This window comes from Notolepis coatsorum, assembly GCF_963971535.1.
Source record: "Notolepis coatsorum genome assembly, chromosome: 11".
NCBI lineage: Eukaryota > Metazoa > Chordata > Actinopteri > Aulopiformes > Paralepididae > Notolepis > Notolepis coatsorum.
In genome coordinates, this window is record NC_140175.1 from 105,593,204 (window position 1) to 105,617,366 (window position 24,163).

General features: G+C 41.6%; 1 protein-coding gene across 1 annotated transcript; it reads left to right on the forward strand.

Moving 5' to 3' along the window:
* Nucleotides 1-345: 345 nt before the first annotated feature.
* LOC311237376 (NACHT, LRR and PYD domains-containing protein 3-like) lies at nucleotides 346-23,719 on the forward strand. The gene is made up of 11 exons (XM_084325212.1): nucleotides 346-411; nucleotides 6,949-7,055; nucleotides 17,204-18,836; nucleotides 18,966-19,139; nucleotides 19,262-19,435; nucleotides 19,517-19,563; nucleotides 19,879-20,503; nucleotides 20,623-20,796; nucleotides 22,399-22,572; nucleotides 22,656-22,702; nucleotides 22,966-23,719. Exons 2-11 carry the CDS (start codon nucleotides 7,013-7,015, stop codon nucleotides 23,499-23,501), a joined length of 3,627 nt encoding a protein of 1,208 aa, XP_084181338.1. The 5' UTR covers nucleotides 346-411; nucleotides 6,949-7,012; the 3' UTR covers nucleotides 23,502-23,719.
* The last annotated feature ends 444 nt before the right edge of the window (nucleotides 23,720-24,163 follow it).

The following is a 24,163-nucleotide window of genomic DNA, read 5'->3' on the forward strand; positions in this document are numbered from 1 at the left end:
TTATAAGTATGCAGTATCATAACTACATCTTTGATGTTTATAGCAAACCAACCCGTTTGTAAATCCGTCAATATTTCAGCGAGTTATGAGTATTTTTATCTGTGCAGCTCACTCACTCTCACTCAAGGCTAACTGGAGCAAGATGGCGGCGGTTCAGTGACGCTGGTGACTCCGCCTTAAGCTATCTAGTGTTCTATAGATATCTATGGTTCTGCCCTTCTGCAGCTGCATACTATTGAAGAGTGTAGAAACTGGCGTCGGCCAATCAGAGAGCGTCTGCCAGAAATGCGGCTACCTTTGGTAAATACGCCTATGGGAGTGTCTTAACTCTCTCTCTCTCTACGGCACTGGTTGTAACCAGTAGTTAGGAGAACGCTCCCTTCTACTCTACTACGGTGCAGAACAATGCAGGTGAGAATGTGGACAGTTTGGGGTTTCGTTTGGTTGCTACTATTATTGCTTTGTACATGTTGCTGTGTGTTTGTGAAAATACCAATGACTCATTTCAAGGTAAAAGCGAGTTGCCTGGTTGGATAGCATTATCGACAGCTAGCCGGTCGATGTTAGCTTAGCTAGCGAGCAGAGAGCACTGCACTTCCGGGTTACATTGACTTCACGGGGGGGGGGGGGGGGAGACACATGGATGAATGTGGATGAGAGCCTTGACCATAGATCAGGGGTCAGGAACCTTTTTGACTGGGAGAGCCAAATATTTCTAAATATATTTCATTGAGAGCCATATAGTATGTTTAACGTATAATAAATTAAATATGTCTTACTTTTAATGCGACTTCTGGTGCTGCATGGTTTTGCTGATGATGGCCTTGTAATCTGGTTCATACCTGGTGAGGTTGAGCTTCAGGCGTTGAGGCTTCCATCAGTTAAACGTGAGCGTAGGTTGGTCTTAATGTTCCTCATATGCGAGAATGACTGCCCACATGCATATGTAGAGCCAAACATGGTCAATACGGCAATACTCACGCTGCATTGTGTGGTATGTCACAGGAAGCTCGTTCCAAGTTTTAAGAATCAGCTGGTCTTCAGGTTGAAGATTTTTTATTTCTGTCCACTTGTGTTCCCTCGCCAGCCCTGCTCGCTATATCTTTAGCTACAGATACTATTAGCTGTATCTTCAAAACTAATTTCTGTTACTTTTAAATGACACAGTATTATTAAGAAATATCACAAGTATAATTTTTTTTTTTATTTTTTTTTTTTTACTCAAATTTCTGGGAGCCATATATGGCTCGCGAGCCATAGGTTCCCGACCCCTGCCATAGATGGTAGCTACGGCTTGATCCAATATACTTTTTATAATAGTCTCCTGAACACAGAGACCAATCTCAAGTCGGCACTTTCTCTATTGGATCATGTCTCCTGTTTGCGGACGACTCAGCCCTGCTGGTCTCTGACAAGAACAAGTTACAGGTTGAAAAAACCCTCAGCTCGGAACTAGGCAGAATCTGCATATGGCTCGCTGATAACAAACTATCCAGGGTGTCCGCGGATCCTTAAAAAGTCTTAAAAAGTCTTAAATTGGTTTATCAATAATTAAGGCCTTAGTTTGTCTTAAAATGTCTTAAATCCATTTTCAGAGGTCTTAAAAATGCCATAGAAAGGAAAGATAAAATGCCATGTCATGTTTTATTATGAAATCTGGGGAAGTACGGTTAACGGGAGATAAAGTCGGGAGTTTTTATTGACCGCGTTGTAGCATCACGCAGACCGGAATGGGGCGGAACCAACACGGGTCCTTATGTTGGCCGGGAACAATTTCAGTGTAGTCTAGCTAACGTTAGCAAGGCGAAGCGGAAGCGATAACGTTACGTTTAGTTTAGCATTTGCACTCGTTAATATGGGAAAGTGCCAATTTAACGAGAACTGGCTCGACAATCCACTGTTTGCGCCATGGTTGGTCCCAGTCAAAGACCATTACGAGGCCTGCTGCAACAACAAAAAAAGAGCAGTCGAGTCGCACATGCTGAGCAGCGCTAAGCGTACCTCTGCAAAAACGGCGCCTGCAAACTACTATTTCGAATTTCTTTTCGGCCCCGCCATCTCAGGTAGGACTATAACATCTGCACCAACAGAAGTCTGGATAACATGCGGCTCCACGCCAACACTTGAAGCTGAGGTCTTAACTTGAAAATAATCTATTCACGGATGTAAACAAGGACACGTTTGTGTTTATGTTCGATGAGTCACCCACTATGTATTTTTTCCTCCCACCCACCCCCTCCTAATGTACAGTATCCTCCCATCATATGTATGTTAGGATCTATGGGTAACAGTACTGTATATTTGCATATCTTATATGTCACAAATGTAACAGTACCATATACCTGTATGTCCCTATGCCATAAATGTCATGTATGTTGAGTGTCATAAATGTTACTATGAATTGAAAATGGGGGACCCTGATGTAAACAAGACTAAAGTCTTTCTCTGGTCTGCATCATCTTAACAATTGTGTGTATTGAGCCGTACTGTATTGTACCCATTCTGCAATCTGTTAAACAAAGTTTTCATTCATTCAACCAAACCACATAAACAAAACGACTGGATGAATAAATGAAAAACTTTATTAACAGATAACAGATCAATACACACAATTGTTAAGGGGATGCAGACCAGAGAGACTTTCGTCTTGTTTACATCAGGGTCCCCCATTTTCAATTCATAGTAACTGTACTGTTACATTTGTGACATATGCAAATATACAGTACTGTTACCCAGAGATCCTAACAGAAAATATATACATATGATGGGAGGAGACTGTACATTAGGGGGGGGGGGGGGGGGGGGGCGTTGGACATTTACGGTGCCCAGTTTCTAATGCAGCCTCCCGTAGGTGCTCTTTAAGAGCGGTTTTGAATGTGGGCAGGGGTAAAGTGGGTTTTAGGGAGTGAGGTTAAGCAGTAGTCTGACCAGTTTGTTTTGTGATGTTTGTAATCTTGTTTTAGGGCCTTTGAGGTGCTTTGGTACCATGAGGTGCAGCATAGTCGTAGTACCTTGAATGAGTGCTCCTGTAGAGTCTTCAGGGTATTCCTGTTACCAGAGAGGAGATCCGGCACAAGAATCTAGTTTGTTGGTTGACTTTTTTGATACCCTGGGGAGGTGGTAATAGTTATGTGTTCTGACAGGTATCAGTCCTATGGTGATAATCATGTGTTCTTACAGGTATCAGTCCTATGGTAGTATGTGTTCTGACGGAAATGTGGCTGTTGCACTTGCTGCTTGGCCCCTGGTATATTTTGTATAGCTATATTTGCTATTTATGTTTGGTCACCCCTTTGTTGAAATTCATCCAATCCAGTTACTCCTTTGAGTTCAAGATTTTTAAGTTTCAAAGTTATTTTTTAATAAACATCTTTGACCAACGTGTCCTAAACTTAAACTAATTGGTGTCGTTGCATGATTTTTGCCATTTTGTTATTGTGAAATTGTATTAATTTATTCTGAGTGGCATTAAAAAGTCTTAAAAAGCCTTAAATCTGACTGGGCTAAACCTGCAGATACCCTGCTATCATTACACATGGGCAAAACAGAGTCCTTCTCTTCGGTTCAAATAACAAACTCAGCAAGACCGACGGCTTCTCAGTTACAGTGGGTGACAATATTGTCACAAGGAAAGATGAAATTACCTACCTGGGTTCCATCCTAGAGGCTAATCTCTCCTGTGACAAAATGGCATCCAATGTAATAAAAAAGTCAACCAACGAACTCTATTCTTGTACCGGATCTCCTCTCTGGTAAACAAGAACACCCTGAAGACTCTGGCAGGAGCACTCATTCAGGGGTACTACGACTATGCTTGCACCTCATGGTACCAAAGCACCTCAAAGGCGCTAAAAACAAAATTACAAACATCTCAAAACAAACTGGTCAGACTACTGCTTGACCTTACTCCTAGAACCCACCTCACCCCTGCCCACTTTGACAACCTAGGATGGCTTAGAGTAGACGACAGAGTACAACAACTTGCAATGGGCCTGGTCTACAAGATACACTACACGACCAAGGTACCCATGTACATGTCAAAATACTTCCCAAAGGTCAGTGAATACCACGATCACAACACCAGAGGGAGCTCCACAAATCATGTTAAACCCAGATTCGGCTCAAATAAGGGACTAAACACGTTTCGCAATTATGCCACATCAATGTGGAACGCCCTACCCAAAGCTGTAAAGGAATGTGGATCACTACCCACTTTAAAAACCTCTCTCAAGGGACACCTACGGGAGACTGCAATTCAACACTGGCCCCTGTAAATATCCTAACCCAACCCCCTCCAATGTACAGTCATTTACCTAGTATGGTTTTGTCAATAGTTCAATGTACAATTGTGTTTGTTTGTACAGTGTCTCCTCCCCCCCCCCCCCCCTCAATGTACAGTGTTACTTGTTTATACAGTGTGCCCCCCGCCCCCCCCCCCCCAACCACCTCCAATGTAAATTACCCAGTATGGTTGTCAATATCCCAATGTACCCAAACCCCCCCACCCAACCTCCTCCAATGTACAGTTTCTACGTCAAATGTATATACTCCCTTTTCTTGACTCCTTCTGTATCACAAACAGTACTGTATTTGCAAATCTGGTATGTCATAAATGTATAGATGTAGCAGTACTGACTATCTGTATGTCATGTATGTCATATATGTCTATATGAATTGAAAATGGGGGACCCTGATGGAAACAAGACAAACGTCTTTCTCAGGTCTGCATCCCCTTAACAATTGTATGTATTGAGCCGTACTGTATTGTACCCATTCTGCAATCTGTTAAATAAAGTTTTCATTCATTCATTCCAGCACCCCCACAGCCGCAGCTACAACACGTTTCGCAATTATGCCACGTCAATGTGGAACGCCCTACCTAAAGCTGTAAAGGAATGTGAATCACTACCCACTTTCAAAAACACTCAAAACACCTACGGGAGACTGCAATTCTAAACTGGCCCCTGTAAATGTCCTAACACCCCCCCCCCCCCAATGTACAGTAAATGACCAAGTATGGTCTTGTCAATATTCCAATGTACAGTTTTGCTTGTTCAGTTGTACAGTGTCGCCCACCCACTCCTACCCAACCACCTCCAATGTACAGTTTCTATGTCAAATGTATATACTCAATTTTCTGGACTCTTTTCGTATCACAAACGGTACTGTATTAGCAAATCTGGATGTCATAGATGTAGCAGTACTGTCTATCTGTATGTCATGTATGTCATATATGTTATGATGAATTGAAAATGGGGGACCCTGATGTAAACAAGACGAAAGTTTTTCTCTGGTCTGCATGCCCTTAACACTTTAACTGCCGGAAAACGCTTTACAGCGTCATTCCCGGCCATGCTCAAGTTGCCGAAGGACGCTTTACAGCGTCTTTAATATCAATATTTCAAAAATCTGTGATCGGATTCATATTTCCCCTCCACTGGCCTGAGATCCACCAGGAGGACCCACTGAGCTCTCTGGCGGTTCAGGAGCGCCATCTGGTGGCCGATCGGCGCAATCGCCAAACAGGAAGTGCTATGGAGGTTGTGCTGGTCGGCCATATTACTTCCGGGCACTCGGTACATGTCCCGGGACTCTGGCTCGTCACAATATAATAGCGATCCATTGCCAATAACTCGATAAACAACATGATTTGGACGTATATAGTATTATACAAGCTGGAAATGGTTCATCAGGATAAACATCCCATAATCGAAAACGGTCTACACCACGCTGATCGTCCAACGGCGCGAGGAAGATCCGGTAAGATCCAGCGTTATTTTCTAACGTATTCCATATAAACTGTTATGATGAACATATGACCCACACTAGATGAATGATATAACGCTGCCCACGGAATTATAAACGATCCCCCGCCCATCCGGTCATCATCAGATCATACGTAGATCATTCTAGAAGTACGTCCAATTGAAATTTTTTATATCGCCCCGATTGCCATCAAACTGTGTTTCATCATCAATATAATGCATTTGGGGCTATAGATCACGTTCTGGAGAAAGCTGCAGAAAGAGATGAAAACATACTTATACATTAGACCATACTTTACTATGAATATGTGAATGAAAAAGTTTAACGTTGCTACACAATGAACAATACATATAGGACTTTGAATGGGCCCTAATAATGGCAATGTAGCAATAGAATTAAAAAAGTTATAGCCATGCAAAGAAGGGGTACTTATCCATAGACAAATAGAGCTGGCAACCCATGGTATAGCATGAATTTAACCTCCGGCACCCATAGTGTTAACAATTTTATGTATTGAGCTGTACTGTACCCATTCTGCAATCTGTTAATAAATTTTTTTCAATCAAACAACCACTTACGTCAAGGCTCTCATCCACATTCATTAATGTTCACCCCCGCACGCTCTCATCCACATTCATTAATGTTCACCCCGCGCGCTCTCATCCACATTCATTAATGTTCACCCCGCGCGCTCTCATCCACATTCATTCGTTAATTTAAGAGGTTAATTTACCACCACTGTAAATCGGACAAAGGGCACTAGAGAACACTTATAAATTCACACACTTGAATGAAGCAAACAAATGCCTTAATATTAAAATCAAACTTTATTTGTATAGAACCTTTTATACAAGAGTTGCAGCTCAAAGTGCTTCACAGCAGTAAAAAAAGACAGGCATAAAATTAGCACAAAATTGGCCGATCAAGAGCAATGCATAACGTGCAGACATAAAATAACTAAATAAGCATAGATTAGTTGATTAATCTAAACTATTAATTTACCAGAAAAATCAACAACAATTGATTATATTTGCAATTTAATATTTCAAAATGTTTAATGAGTAACACAGCCTAGGGTGTAGGCAATGGAGTCAGAGTTCAGAGTTTGTATGGTTGCAGACGAGCGCAAAGTGCCCATAGTGTGTATCTGTGTTCTATCTATGATCATCTGTCTTTGTTCAGGTTCCATCAGGAGAGACCAGTCTCCCCTGTACCCAGCTGTGTGTTCATAAAGAGTGACTGGTCCATGGATAAACCAACTTCAAAGATGGACACCAGTCACAAGAGAGGTCAGATCTCATGACATATTCAGTCTCTTCTGTATTTCTATAAGGGACCAGTGCTCTGCATGCTGTACTGTTTACCATGTATGTTTTCTGAGAGTTTCACATCTGTGATTGAATTGACACTTTCCTCAGATGTTGTTGATATAGTGTATTAGTAGTAGTGGTGTAACGGTACGTGTATTCGTCACGTGAATTTACGGTATGGGTGTTACGGTACATCCAGGCATACGAAGAATACGTCTCATACCACTAGGTGAAACTAGGGTTGCACATTTGACAAATGTATGCTCATTGCTCAATGGGCCTCATTCAACAATACTCTCTTATTATTTTTCTTATATTCTTGCTTGCCTGTCTGTTAACACATTCCCTGCCACGCAATTTGAGCATCTTATACCACTCTCTGCCACCACTCTTAAGTCTATGGAGATGTTCACCTTCTTTGCAGGGCTATAACTTTTTAAATTGTATTGCTAAATTGACATTACTATGGCCCATTCAACATCGATTATCTATCGTTCAGGATGTGGGAACGTTATACTTTTTCATTCATACATTCATACGAAAATACCGTCTAGAATATAAATATGTTTTTATCATTTTCTGCAGTAATTCATAGAACGCTAGTTATAGGCCTAAACGCATAATATAGATTATCGATTGCAGAACTGTTTATTCGTGATACACTCTAGATAAAAAAATTCAACTGAATACGATCCTAAACGTTATGACTCATCATGCGCGGATGAACGGGGTGGGGGGGGTCATTTATAAGTCCGTGATCGTCAGTAAATGCTTTATGTAGTATGGGTTGATTTATTGATCAGTTGGTTTGTAAACAAAGAAATGTACAATCGCCTTGAAAATGACGTCAGCGTCCTCTTACCGTTGGCAGATGAGACTGGAGCAAAAAGATCCCACTTATTTGACGGCGATCGAGTCGATCCATTTCCGGTTTGTATAATAATAATAACAGCCCAGGGGAGCTCCAGTAGCTCACCACGTACCGCGAGTGCTATTTCAGCGCCGTGGACAACCGTGCTCGTCACGGATCTGGGGCTGAGCGCGTTCGAATCCCGGACGGCAGCCGTGCCTTTCCTAGAGTGTCTTCCCCCCCATCTGAACCCTTTCAGCCTGCTTCTGTCGGTCGAGCTTGACCAAGTATAAATGCGATAAACGTATAAAAGAGCCAGGGAAATGGCCAAAGTTTAAAAAAAAAATAATAATAATAATAACAGCCCAAATCATGTCGATTATTGAGTTATGGCAGCGATCCATATACACAGTGTGTGTCTTGAGTCCCGCGACACTATGTGAGTGCCGGACACATTTCCCAGACGCACCGAGATCGACTCGTCCATTTCCGGTTTGGTAACTCGCCGATCATCCACCAGGCGGCAGTATTGAAGCGTTGCAGAGTTGTGCAAGCTCCCACTGCATCAGACCAGGCTCCGTGAGGGAATTATGAATAACATGGCGAAAAAATTAAATATGATCTCAATAACGTTGTACGCCGTGGAATGGCAGAATTAGCATTAACTTGAAACACGTCGTAAGCCGTTTCCAGCACTGGATGTGTTAAGAGAACAATAAGAAAAGCCACCGCCACATTCATCAAGCCGTTCTTAACGTCGAAATCTGTGCGTACCCAGGAGATTTGCATGATGAATCCCACTCATTCTTAACTCAAAAGCACGTTTGCGCTAAATTCATTTGCATACAGACACGCCCACCATCTCCTTATAAGGGGAATGAAGCGGGTGTAAAACAGCTGAGTTTCGCCATCTGATCCCTGTCTGATATATTCAACAGGAAGAGCTTTGCGATCTCAAAATGACGCACACGCACGTCTCACGACTCAGTGCATGTGTGTGTGTTCCTGTGGGTCGCTCATCGCGTGTGTGTGTGTTAATCTGATGACAAATAAAGACTTGTACTTATACGTATACGTACTATGGGTGTCCCCGACTAAGGATTTGGATGGTCGACTATGATTGGCCAACATTTGCCTTTAGTCGACTATTGGTCGACTAAAAATATATATATTTTTTAAAGTATAATATTTAAAAATTTTAAATAAAAAAAAAAAAATTTAATCATTCCATTTGGGCTGTGGGGGTGCTTAATGTCTGAAGGAGTCGACTGAAGGCTTCTTGTCCTCTGCAAAAGCATGCAATTGGTCCACTGATGGATACATCTTGATATTTGTCTAGTCTAGTGTGTTCATTAGATGGGTGAAATCCTCTTTCTGTGTTTGTTTTCGTAGGCAGTTAGCCTCTGGTATGCGTGCCATTAGCGTTAGCCACACTTCTAGGTCTCTTTTCTTTTGGAAAGAATGATAAAAAAAATAGAATTTTTGTTTTTGTTTTTTATATTCGATTATAGGTTGGCCAGTCGACTACGGCTCCTTTTGACCGATTAGTCGACTAATAGGGGTCAGCCCTAATACGTACTGTATAGTGCGAAATAAATGTGTCGAGTCAATACTGAACGACTGGCTGCGCGCTTGTCAAGAACCAATCGCGGCGCACAGTATACTGATATATATATGCCGCTGATCCATAATGCTCTCTCCTTTCAGAGAGAGATGTCATCTCTCTCTGAAATGTCCGTGGAGAGATGTCATCTCTCTCTGAAATGTCCGTGGCTAAAACTCAGAGTGCGCTCAGAACTTTAGGTGTGGAGTGGAGCAGAGTTTTGATTGATTGAACATTTTATTAACAGATTGCAGAATTGGTACAATACAGTACAGCTCAATACACACAATTGTTAATGGGATGCAGACCAGAGAAAGACTTTCGTCTTGTTTACATCAGGGTCCCCCATTTTCAATTCATCATAACATATATGACATGCATGACATACAGATAGACAGTACTGCTACATTTTCATCTATACAGCGAAGAGAGGAGAGGTTGTAAAATGCGTATTGCGTACGGCCTGGGCAGCCAGCATCTAACTGTTCTAACGGCAATATATAATCCATTTCAGAAGCAGAATGCACACAATAAGTTATAATAATAATTATTATTGAAAAGTTCAGCATGGGTTTATAAATTTGTATTTGGGGGCAATTGACCAATGGTTTGCTTTCAACCCATGAACTCCTTCCTCTCTCACCATTTTATATATATTTTTCAATTTTCAATTCTAAAACTGTATTGTATTATATTGTTTGTTTTGTAAAGTGTCTTTGAGAATTAGGAAAAGCGCTATATAAATCTTATGTATTATTATGAATGGTAGGCTTTTAAAAATGTTTCTCATCTGGGTAAGCATTTCTTATTTCGGTATGAGTGCTCTCGACCACTCTTATAATTTGTTCTTGCCTGAGAAAAAAAGCAACAATAAGAAAACTTTGCTGAATCCCAGGTAAGAACAAAGTAAGAGGAAATGCTAGTTAAGAACAAAATCTGTTCTTATATCGCTTCATGCATGAGGCCCAATATCTTTACTTTACTTTACACTGGCTTACTAACAGTCTTAACACAGAAGGTCATTCATTTAACGTTGAATATCAAGCTTGTATTGCCACATTTAGATGATGAATAAAACGTTGAAGCTTGTAAAGGCAGGATGACAAGCCGACATAACAAATTAACCGCACACTCTGCACTGGGCTGTTTCCACCCCTCGTCCCCCTTACTACAGGTGTGCCTGAAAATAAAACCATGAATGAATGATGTGTTTGTAACACAGCAGCAGGGTCATTACACAAGGCTGAAAATTCATTATTTTCTTGTTCGCCTAATAATGTTAACGAATGGAAAGACACACATGCACACACACTAACGTGTGCCAACGCTACTTTCCCTTCACAGTTGATCCGAGAGAGAAAAAAACGCAAACATACTTTTTCTGATCTGGACTGGTCCTCTGAGCTCCTCCAGTTAAGCTGCAGTGTTTAAATCCAAAATATTGATAAATCCTCTGCCATTGTTGTGTAACAATGTCTCTGCTTCACGTGAAGTAAAATGTACTCTAGAAGTGAAAGTATAGACCAGTGGGGGGAGGGGGCACTAGGCAATTAATTTACTCAAGTGGATTCCTGAACACAAGAATGACACCGTTATCACTGACTGACTACCGCGGCAAGCCTAGGTGGAACTAAGTATAACTTAATAAAAAAACATTATATTTAATAATAAATATATAATAATCATTCTAACTATTTTTTTCCTGTTGTACCGAACAGTGACTCCAAAACCGAGGTACATACCGAACCGTGGCTTCTGTGTACCGTTACACCCCTAATTAGTAGTGTAATAGAATAAACATGGTCTTAATAATAAACTGAATCTTAAATTAGATTCAAATGTATTGTCATTATACAGCACAAGTAGAGTACAACAAAAATAAGCTTGTCATCCAACCAGAGTGCAAATGTAACAGTACAGTGCAATATACAATGTACAGGTGATTAAACTTGGTAGAAAATATATAATTTAGTTCTACTGCGTGTTGTACTAATCGGATGTATGTACAGAGTTGTAGTATTATATGTACAGTGATACAGGTATAAAGACGGTATATTAGTAGTAGGGGTGCATGATATTGATTTTTTGATATCGATACCGATAACTTTCTGCTCCTCAAGGTCGATGCCGATAACCGATATATATATATTTATTGTATTATATATATATTTATTTATTGTATTATAAATATATTTATTGTATTATAATTTTTTTTCTTATGTATATTCCTGTAGTTTTGACCTAACCAGATTTATCATGACATGAGCGTTACTACTATGAACAAAACCAAGCCAAGAGAACAGTTTTGACTCTTCAAATAAAGTGACTATATTTATTTTTCCAAATATAATTTGAGTCAATCACAAAATTCACAATCCGTCAATGTCATTAACAATGTGTTTCCCTAAACAATGAGTGAACTAAAAACCAACAGGTATTATGCTTTGTCAGTAGGGATGGGTACCGGTACCTGTGAATCGATACTGGTACCCAAGGGTACCTTTTTTCGGTACTTTAGTCTAAAAAAAATCTACCTACCTCAGTTGTGAAAAAAGAAAATCCAAACTTCAAATACCGTAGTTTTCAGACTATAATCCGTGGCTTTTTCCCCCATTTTTCGACCCTGCGGCTTATATAACGGTGCGGCTTATATGTGGACAAAACCCGAAAATCTAAATATTGCTTTTTTTTTACTGCATTGAAATGTTATTTATCTGTTCCCTTATTTGCTTAATACAACTTGTAAATTAGTTAATTCTTGTTATTTGTCCGACAGTATTGTGTCCCAATGGGAGTCATTCTCTGTAGAGGTGGGAGTCATTCTCTGTAGAGGTGGGAGTCATTAGGCGTGTTCGAGATGGGATAGGCGGACGCAGATCTGCGCAGGTTTTACTACGGCCTCGCCAAACACGTTGCATGACGGTTAGAATGTTGTCCGACTTGCTCTGAAAATCTGACGAGACGAGGCGCGGAACTCTCGCGAGCGAGCCACGCACAGCCTTCAGAGCGAGGCTCCACAGTACCTCTCAGCCGGCTGCTCCCGGCTGGGAAGCGACTTGCTACGGTCGCGCAAAGCGCCTATTGGCTCAGAAAAGTTGTCAGTCACCAGCCACGTGACAGCCAGGGAGTTATGAGACGTTTGATTGATTGAAAACTTTATTATGTTATGCGTTATCATCATGATAAACTTCAAGCTGTCAGACACACACACACATGCGTTGTCTGTTTTGCCTCAATACTGTATATACAATTCTGTTTTGCCTCAATATACACAGTATATATATATATTGATGCAAAACAGAATTATTCAGCAGTGTGTTGTGCGTGCGGCCAGGAGCGCGCAACAAGATGGTATATGAATAGTATATTCCACTATAGCAGTATATGGTGTGCTGTACATTTGAATCTGATCTAATTTTGCACACGGCCATCGCATTATAATGAGCCGACAGGTGTGTAATGTGTGTGTGGTGACGTGAAAGCGTATCTGCCATGCGAGACTAGGCGAGAGGCTCTCGTGAAATCGGAAGTGTCCGCCTTTTTAACTCCTCCCCCGGCTTCACTCATCTACTTTCGAGGCGAACCGAAATCCATCTCGAACACGCCTATTTTCTGTAGAGGTGGGATGAGTCATTCTCTGTAGAGGTGGAGGAGTCATTCTCTGTAGAGGTGGGAGGAGTCATTATCTGTAGAGGTGGGCGGAGTCATTCTCTGTAGAGGTGGGAGGAGTCATTCTCTGTAGAGGTGGGAACTTAAAGCTCAATATAAGAACGGCCATGCACCACCACCCACAGAATCGAGAAAGAGCAATCAATCTGTCGATCCTTTCCGTGTCCGGGCCGGGTGAGGTTTCCTGTGTCGAGTCAAATTAAGCCGCAGGCTCCACTCCTTACATATGGTAATTAAACATTAAAACACATGCAGTTTATAGTCCAGTGCGGCTTATATATGTACACATCATTCAATTTAGCTGCTGCGGCTTATAGTCAGGTGCGGCTTATAGTGCGAAAAGTACGGTAACCACATTTTCAACCGTTTTCGGCTTGCCATTGCCCCGACTGCTTTGTTGTTGAATCAAGTCAAATCCTAAGTAAGCATATATTGTGCGTGTGAACGTTGACATGAAAAGAATACTTTTGTCGGGATGACGTCATAATAGCTGATATCGGCCCGATAATTATCGGCCCGATAATTATCGTGCATCCCTAATTAGTAGTAGGGATGGGACTTTCTAGCAAAAGTGCTATTCGAAAATCACTGGGCACTAGGGATGTCCGATATTATCGGCCGATATTTGCATTAAAATGTGATATCGGAAAATATCGGTATCTGTTTAAAAAAACGTTTTTTTTTTTTTTTTTACATTTCTATAAACTTTATTTACCCAGGCAAGCAAGTAAGAACAAATTCTGATTTTATTTATTGTCAAAAGTATGCATAATGTTATGTTAATTCCACAACAAGACATATGTAATGTTAATTACCTGAAATTATTCAGTTTTTTGGGGGGGGAAACCCTGAATATATCGGTATCGGAAATTAAGAGTTGGACAATATCGGTATATCGGTATCGGTAAAAAAGCCAATATCGAGCATTCGATTACTCGCGGCTATGAGAACTCGAGCCAGCTTGTGAGAATTCGTTGTAGCCAGCTAGCGTTGATTTTATTCAATGCTATCATCAACATTAGCTAAATAGCTAACCAACTAAATACAATGACAGTACCCAACTAACGTTAATGCCATTCAGAATGTATAACATAGCTACAACACACAATAACGTTAATACAATTACATGCATCATTGTTTGCAGTCGAAAGGACTTGCAGGGCTCCAGACTAACTTTTTACATTGGTTGCACCAGCACATCATTTGGGTGCACCCAAAAATGTTCACCGTGCCTTTTGCCGCTGCAATAATACATTTTAAGCGTTACCATTACCTTTTTGTCAGTTCCCATACACATTAGTAATTTCTTAAGATGTTATGTAAATGATTGTAAAAAATAACATTGTATTACAGTTAGCTCGCAAAGTCCAATCCACTTTTTTATGTCTATTTTAACACATTCAGCTCAGCTCCAGTTAGAGCTGTAGCCTGTCCCCAAGCCTGTTTTTGGGATTCGAACATTCGCCAGGGTTTTTCGAACGGATGTTTGAACCATCGTTTTTAATCATGCAAACAATGTGCTCCTAAATAGGCAGGTGTAGTGTGACGTCCCTTTGGACCGTTCGTGAGGTCCACTCGTCATTGCAAATATTTTCATGTTGAGCTATAGATTGTGGATGAATACGCACAGAAAGGTACACCATGCAAATGTTGATTTCTTCACTAGTTTAATGTGATGATATGTGTTTTTTTTTTTTAGTTCAGTACTGTCGAGTATTGACTTTAGGAAAATGTCGCACATTGCTGCGGTTGAGTAGTAGTACCTACATTACTGGTCACAGGAGGCTTCAATAACGTTTGAATGATAATCCATTTTGTGAATACATTTGTTGAAACAACTTTGTTGGCCCACGGCTCCTGCTATCTTAACGTTAGCTGCGCTCTAACGTTACATCGCTTAATTAATGTGCATAACATACCTGTGTAACGTTAAGCAGCTTGTGTTCCGCTGGGAAAGCATCACTGCATACACTTTGTTTAATCCAAACGACCATTCGGAAACGTTGTATTATGAGACTATAAAAGAGTATAAGATCATGTCCCATCCCTAATTAGTAGTCATACTGGCCAGCAGCGTAACTAGTACAGGGCTCTACAGTACAGAGCAATAAGAGACTCTGTCTTCACTAGTTTAATATGATGATATGTCTCTGGAGAGCAGTTAGAGACTGTCTTCACTAGTTTAATATGATGATATGTCTCTGGAGAGCAGTAAGACTGTCTTCACTAGTTTAATATGATGATATCGATATGTCTCTGGAGAGCAGTAAGAGACTGTCTTTACTAGTTTAATATGATGATTTGTCTCTGGAGAGCAGTTAGAGACTGTCTTCACTAGTTTAATATGATGATATGTCTCTGGAGAGCAGTAAGAGACTGTCTTCACTAGTTTAATATGATGATTTGTCTCTGGAGAGCAGTTAGAGACTGTCTTCACTAGTTTAATATGATGATATGTCTCTGGAGAGCAGTAAGAGACTGTCTTCACTAGTTTAATATGATATGTCTCTAGAGAGCAGTTAGAGACTGTCTTCACTAGTTTAATATGATGATATGTCTCTGGAGAGCAGTAAGAGACTGTCTTCACTAGTTTAATATGATGATATGTCTCTGGAGAGCAGTTAGAGACTGTCTTCACTAGTTTAATATGATGATATGTCTCTGGAGAGCAGTAAGAGACTGTCTTCACTAGTTTAATATGATGATATGTCTCTGGAGAGCAGTAAGAGACTGTCTTCACTAGTTTAATATGATGATATGTCTCTGGAGAGCAGTAAGAGACTCTGTCTTCACTAGTTTAATATGATATGTCTCTGGAGAGCAGTAAGAGACTCTGTCTTCACTAGTTTAATATGATGATATGTCTCTGGAGAGCAGTAAGAGACTGTCTTCACTAGTTTAACTTGTATTTTTTCCTTAGGATTTAAGTTTAACCACACAAAAAACAATACAAAATTATGTTTTTAACTACCGGTAACTTTAATAACGGTACATCTGCCGTACAACAGTGCCAGTGCAGTTAAATTACTTTTTTTGTTCAGTTCAATGCAGTTCAACTGCCAGTGCAGTGCAATAACTAAATAATACAAAATATTAATAATTTGTTTAAAATAAATCAGAAAAAAACGAATGTAATCTCTTTGAAAGAGATGTCCTTTAAAGGTTCATGCTTCTCCCCATCTTTGGCTGACATCACCATTGTGATGCATAATGGTTAGGCGCTTTGTGTGAGGGATTCTATTTGTCGGGTCAGCAGCGTTTTGTACTTGGAAGCTTCTCTCTGTATAATTATTTTTTAAGTTTAAATATTATTATTTTTTAAGTTTAAAATATCAACATTATCTGGCCATCCTCAGTAAATACTATCAAACTCCTCTGACCTCATCTACACACACACACACACACACACTATAAAAACAAACTGGATATTTGGACTAACGTTTGGCTACTTGAGAGAGAGGGAGGGAGAGAGAGTGACGCGAGTCTGACTATTACGGAGCGAGCACTGCGTTCTGAGAGAGAGAAATAAAGAGACTAATTTACTGCATTCCGTTGTCTCGGAATGGATTTGGTAGCTGTCATTTCATCACTCCATGCAGTAGACCGTGCAGCGTCACCGTTTTAGAGTCGTAGTGAAGATTGATTTATATGAAAACCGATTTATGTATAATTTAAGCAAATTCCACACCATTCCGCGATAATTCAGAATTCTGTGAAATCCTCCACGATTCTGCGATTGCGGATTCCATTTCACTGTACATTATAATAAAACACAAGATACTTGTGCCCTAATGATGACGATAAATTAACGCTCAATTAACGACCGAATTCAGTCGTATACATTCAAAATATTCTTGGTAAATGTATATATTCCCCAGTTAGACATGGACATTTCCAGTGGTTATTCTGATAAAACTAGATTAGTTAATGTAGGTATAAAATGCTTAGCACTCAAATCTACCATATAATTCATTAATTGATGTCCTGTTTTCTATCTTCATTCAGAAACTCTTCGTGTGAAGTGTCGTCGTAAACTCAAATCTAGGTTGAAGACGAGGTTCCAGTGTTTGTTTGAGGGAATCGCTAAAGAGGAAAAGCCAACCCTTCTGAATCAGATATACGCAGAGCTCGACATCTCAAGGGGAGGGAGTGGAGAGGTCAACACTGAACATGAGGTCACACAGATCCAAGCAGCATCCAGGAAACCAGTGAGCCCAGAAACGCAGTTTAAAAGTAAATACATCTTTACAGCCTTATCTGGACAGGATAAAGCAAACCGAACAGTGATGACAAAGGGAGTGGCTGGCATTGGTAAAACAGTCTTAACACAGAAGGTCACTCTGGACTGGGCTGAAGGAAAAGCCCACCAGCATGTACACTTCATGTTTCCATTCACGTTCAGAGAGCTGAACCCACTGAAGGGGAAACAATACAGCTTGGTGGAACTTCTTCATCACTTCTCCTTGGAAACCAAACCAGCAGGAATCTGCAGCTACGATGAATTTACAGTTGCGTTCATCTTTGATGGTCTGGATGAGTGTCGACTTCCTCTAGACTTCCACCACAATGAGGTCTGGACTGATGTCACAGAGCCAACCTCAGTGGACGTGCTGCTGACAAACCTAATCAAGGGTCATCTGCTTCCCTCTGCTCTCATCTGGATAACTTCCCGACCTGCAGCAGCCAATCTGGTTCCTCCTGAGTGTGTTGACGTGGTAACAGAGGTACGGGGGTTCACTGACCCACAGAAGGAGGAGTACTTCACGAAGAGATTCAGAGATGATGAGAAGCTGGCCAGCAGAATCATCTCGCACATCAAGACATCAAAGAGCCTCCACATCATGTGCCACATCCCATTCTTCTGTTGGATCACTGCTACAGTTCTGGAGAACATGCTGAGAACAGATGAGGGAAGAGAGCTGCCAAAGACCCTGACTGAGATGTACAGCCACTTCCTGGTGTTTCAGTCCATACAGGCGAATAAGAAGTACCATGGGAGAGTTGAGACAGATCCACACTGGAATGAAGAGAGCACTCCGACTCAGATCATTCTGTCTCTGGGAAAACTGGCTTTTGAACAGCTGGAGAAAGGCCACATGATCTTCTATGAAGCAGACCTGACAGAGTGTGGCATTGATGTCAGAGCAGCCTCGGTGTACTCGGGAGTGTTCACGCCGATCTTCAGAGAAGAGAGTGGGCTGCACCAGGATAAGGTGTTCAGCTTTGTCCATCTGAGCATTCAGCAGTTTCTAGCTGCTCTTCATGTCTTTGTCTCATTCATGAACAGTGGTGTCAATCTACTGTCTGAACCAGATTCACCCTCCTGGTGGGCGAATCTGGTAAAACACACATCTGCTGTGGACAAGGCCTTACAGGGGGAGTATGGACACCTGGACCTGTTCCTCCGCCTCCTGCTGGGTCTCTCACTGGAGACCAATGAGCTGACTGACTACTCTCGAGTGAAAGAGATCCAAAGGCTCTCCACTGAAGAACTCTCCCCTGCTCAGTGGTCGGCTCTGGTCTTTGTGTTGCTGACATCAGAAGAGGAGCTGGATGTGTTTGAGCTGAAGAAATACTCTGCTTCAGAGGAGGCTCTTCTGAGGCTGCTGCCAGTGGTCAAAGCCTCTACTATATCTCTGTGGGTACATTTATATCTTAATACATTGTATTCTCTTAATGCTTTTTATTATTATTATTATTATTATTATGTATTAATAAACAATATACCACTTTTCAACAATTAATTGTATCTCTATTGCATATCCAGACTTGGTGACTGTAACCTCTCAGAGAGATGCTGTGAAGCTCTGGCCTCAGTTCTCAGCTCCAAGTCCTCCAGCCTGAGAGAGCTGGACCTGAGTAACAACAACCTGCAGGATTCAGGAGTGAAGCTGCTCTCTGCTGGACTGGGGAGTCCACACTGTAGACTGGAGACTCTCAGGTCAGTGTTCCTGGACCAGTTCAACAGACAACTATTTAAAAACATATTTAAAAAACATCAGATTAAAAAGAAATATGTACATTTGGTGTGTTGGTTAAATAATAGTACATGTGTGTGTGTAGGCTGTCAGGCTGTCTGGTCACAGAGGAAGGCTGTGCTTCTCTGGTCTCAGCTCTGAGCTCCAACCCCTCTCACCTGAGAGAGCTGGATCTGAGCTACAATCACCCAGGAGACTCGGGAGTGAAGCTGCTCTCTGCTGGTCTGGAGGATCCACACTGGAGACTGGAGACTCTCAGGTAGGATGTGGTACTTCAGGGGTTAATGGATGGTTCTGTGTGTGTGTGTCTCACAGTCTCTTGTGTCTACCTCTCCTACAGTGTTGACCATGGTGGAGAGTGTTGGTTGAAACCAGGGCTCAGGAAATGTAAGTTGAGCTTGTTGTTCTGCACATTTACAGACTGAGCTTCCCTTCAGGATATGGAGGCATTTCATTAATAACAGAAGAGCTCAGCTGATCAATTATACAATAAATAGAACAGGTTTATTCAGTGGATGAAGTTAAAGCTGCATTAACACAGCTCGTTTTTTAAACGAGGACCATGTAGACTCAACCACATACAAATGATCTTCTACATGATCCTCGTGTCTGAAACGGTTGATGCAACTTTAAACATTCTAATGTGAATGAAGATTATTATGATGTATTGTGTGATAAATCGTGTCATGTTCTCTCCATCAGATGCCTGTGAACTCACACTGGACCTAAACACAGTAAACCACTCCCTCGCTCTGTCTGAGAGGAACAGAACGGTATCATGGAACAAACAGAGTCGGTCGTATCCTGATCACCCAGAGAGATTTGACCACTATCCAGAGGTGGTGTGTAGAGAGGGTCTGACTGGACGCTGTTACTGGGAGGTAAAGAGGAAAGGAAAGGTTGGTATAGGAGTTACATATCGAGGCATCGGAAGGAAAGGAGAGGCTGTTGACTGTTGTCTTGGACTTAATGATAAGTCCTGGTCTCTGGAACATCATCATGCTGGATACACTGCCTGGCACAATAAGAGAACAACAATCATACCTGCCCCCCACTCTGGCTCCTCCAGAGTAGGAGTGTATCTGGACTGTCCTGCTGGCACTCTGTCCTTCTACACAGTCTCCTCTGACACACTGACCCACATACACACCTTACACTGCACATTCACTGAGCCCCTCTACCCTGGGTTTATGCTTTGGCTTAAAGGCTTCTCTGTGACCCTGTGTCAGAAAGATAAGCTGGATGTGTTTGAGCTGAAGACGCACTCTGCTTCAGAGGAGGCTCTTCTGAGGCTGCTGCCAGTGGTCAACGCCTCTACTATATCTCTGTGGGTACATTTATATCTTAATACATTGTATTCTCTTAATGCTTTTTATTATTATTATGTATTAATAAACAATATACCACTTTTCAATATAATCAATTGTATCTCTATTGCATATCCAGACTTGGTGACTGTAACCTCTCAGAGAGATGCTGTGAAGCTCTGGCCTCAGTTCTCAGCTCCAAGTCCTCCAGCCTGAGAGAGCTGGACCTGAGTGACAACGACCTGCAGGATTCAGGAGTGAAGCTGCTCTCTGCTGGACTGGGGAGTCCACACTGTAGACTGGAGACTCTCAGGTCAGTGTTCCTGGACCAGTTCAACAGACAACCATTTCACACTTTCAGCGCCAGCCATTACCCTTATCCTTGTAGCTAATGTGCCAGCTTTCTAGGGGTGGGGGAAAATATCGATACATAGTAATCTCGCGATACTTTTTGCGTGGCGATACTGTATCGATACAGGGACGCCAAGTAAATTTTTTATTTTGTATATATATATTTTTTTTGTATAAGGAAGTTGCATTGTTCATTTCAGTACCTGTAATTGTACAGTAGTCCACGCACACGTGTGCATTCAGTTAAGTTGGAATATGACTGTAATACAAACAGTTCAGTTTGTCAGGTACATGCAACACAGATTAGTGTTTACATCTGTCTGCTTGAGAAAATACCATGTTCTGCAATAAAAATTATTGAAGTGAGATGAACAGACTGAACTTTATTTGATTAGATAAAACATGTTGACAAAGTTTTACTTTGCAGTTGAAAAAAGGTAATAAATCGCAATATATCGCAATATTAATATCGCAATACTCAGCATATCGCAATATATTTAGTATCGCAATACTATCGTATCGTGACTCAAGTATCGTGATAGTATTGTATCGTGAGGCCTCTGGTGATTCCCACCCCTACAGCTGAGCTTTCCATAGCCTAGTTTCACTGTGCGTCACTATGTTTGGAGAGCTATATCTATATTCTATATTATAGCTATGGAGACAATACTATGGTCATTTGACAGTGACTTTCTCCCATCGAACATGCAAAAAAGAGATTTTTTATGTATACGTTTGCTCGTTATCCCGTGGTGAATATTGTATAGTTTAGGAGTGATCCGGGCTAATTCCTGAAAAGCTGAGTTATAGGGCGCTACGTGAATTCTGCTATACGCGTTGGCATTTCTCGCCTGGACACACTACTATTTCCAAATCAAATGTATATAATAGGTATTGTGTTTCTCCATGAAGGGGGGGGGGGGGGGGGGGGGTCGTTTTTTGATGCTTTGATCGCCAGTAACGGCATTCGCTTTGAACACCACACACGCTGATCAGCTGGATCGACATGAAATCATTGTAGGATCAAGGTGGAATTGAAGGCAGATAGTCCTTACCTTTGATCAGGGGTATTCCAAAAAGAATATTCCAATTGTCTGATTGCGATTTCCAGTATTGGTCCCCGACATAATCCGGCACAACGCATGCATCGAGTGTCCTGGACCCGTTCCAATGTGATCGAGTGAACCGCTAGACTTGCCTGTAGCAAAATTATCTGACCGGAGGAAATTAGATATAACACACGGTGTGAAATAAGGTTTAAAAGCGTGGGTGATACTGCCACCTAGCAGGATGCGGCCGGTATTGCACTCTAGCGATCTCAGAATGATTTCCTATGGTAACACCGAGGTCCATGAACCTGTAATGAATAAAAAAAATCGAATAAAAGAAAAAAGGTTCCAAAAACGAGTTTACTCGACCTTGGTGCTCAACGCATGTCGGCCAAAAACGAGTTAACGCGTCCTTGGCGCTGAATGTGTTAAAATTTATTTTAAAAACATAAAAAGAAATATGTACAGGTGTGGTGGTTAAATATTATTACCTGTGTATCTGAACGTGTGTGTAGGCTGTCAGGCTGTCTGGTCACAGAGGAAGGCTGTGCTTCTCTGGTCTCAGCTCTGAACTCTAACCCCTCCCACCTGAGAGAGCTGGATCTGAGCTACAATCACACAGGAGACTCAGGAGTGAAGCTGCTCTCTGCTGGTCTGGAGGATCCACACTGGAGACTGGAGACTCTCAGGTAGGATGTGGTACTTTAGGGGTTAATTGATGGTTCTGTGTGTGTGTGTGTGTCTCAAGGTCTCTTGTGTCTGTCTCCTACAGTGTTGGCCATGGTGGAGAGTGTAGGTTGAAATCGGGGATCAGGAAATGTAAGTTGAGCTTGTTCTGCACATTTACAGACTGAGCTCAGTTGATCAATTATAATATAAATAGAACAGGTTTATTCAGTTGATGAAGTTAAAGCTGCATTAACTGTTTTTGAAACGAGGACCATGTAGACTCAACCACATACAAATGATCTTCTACATGATCCTCGTGTCAGAAACGGTTGATGCAACTTTAAACATTCTAATGTGAATGAAGATTATTATGATGTATTGTGTGATAAATCGTGTCATGTTCTCTCCATCAGATGCCTGTGAACTCACACTGGACCCAAACACAGTAAACCGCCTCCTCTCTCTGTCTGAGGGGAACAGAACGGTATCATGGAACCAACGGAGTCAGCCGTATCCTGATCACCCAGAGAGATTTGACCACTATCCAGAGGTGGTGTGTAGAGAGGGTCTGACTGGACGCTGTTACTGGGAGGTAGAGGGGAAAGGAAAGGTTGGTATAGGAGTTGCATATCGAGGCATCGGAAGGGAAGGAGCGGCTGTTGACTGTTGTCTTGGACTTAATGATAAGTCCTGGTCTGTGGAATGTCGTGATCATCGATACAATGCCTTCCACGATAAGATCAGAATAGGCTTACGTGCCCCCCGCTCTGGCTCCTCCAGAGTAGGAGTGTATCTGGACTGTCCTGCTGGCACTCTGTCCTTCTACACAGTCTCCTCTGACACACTGACCCACCTACACACCTTCCACTGCACATTCACTGAGCCCCTCTACCCTGCGTTTATAGTTTGGGGTAAAGGCTTCTCTGTGACCCTGTGTCAGATAGACTAGGTAGAGTAGCTTCCTGTGTCAGATATAGTAGCTTCCTGTGTCAGAGTAGGTAGAGTAGCTTCCTGTGTCAGATGGAGTAGGTAGAGTAGCTTCCTGTGTCAGATGGAGTAGGTAGAGTAGCTTCCTGTGTCAGATGGAGTAGGTAGAGTAGCTTCCTGTGTCAGATGGAGTAGGTAGAGTAGCTTCCTGTGTCAGATGGAGTAGGTAGAGTAGCTTCCTGTGTCAGATGGAGTAGGTAGAGTAGCTTCCTGTGTCAGATGGAGTAGGTAGAGTAGCTTCCTGTGTCAGATGGAGTAGGTAGAGTAGCTTCCTGTGTCAGATGGAGTAGGTAGAGTAGCTTCCTGTGTCAGATGGAGTAGGTAGAGTACCTTACTTTTCGCACTATAAGCCGCACCTGAATATAAGCCGCAGCAGCTAAATTGAATGATGTGTACATATATAAGCCACACTGGACTATAAACCGCAGGTGTTTTAATGTTTAATTACCATATGTAATTAGCATTGGGACACAATACTGTCAGACAAATAACAAGAATTAACTCATTTACAAGTTGTATTAAGTTCAGCAAATAAGGGAACAGATGAATAACATTTCAATGCAGTCAAAAAAGCAATATTTCGATTTTGACATTTTCGGGTTTGGTCACTTCGAGTCACATATA

Coding starts and splice junctions, on each gene's coding strand:
- LOC311237376 (XM_084325212.1), top strand. CDS start 7,013: ATGGATAAACCAACTTCAAAGATGGACACCAGTCACAAGAGAG. Junction 19,140..19,261: donor TGTAGACTGGAGACTCTCAG/GTCAGTGTTCCT, acceptor GTGTGTGTGTAG/GCTGTCAGGCTGTCTGGTCA. Junction 22,573..22,655: donor TGGAGACTGGAGACTCTCAG/GTAGGATGTGGT, acceptor TGTCTCCTACAG/TGTTGGCCATGGTGGAGAGT.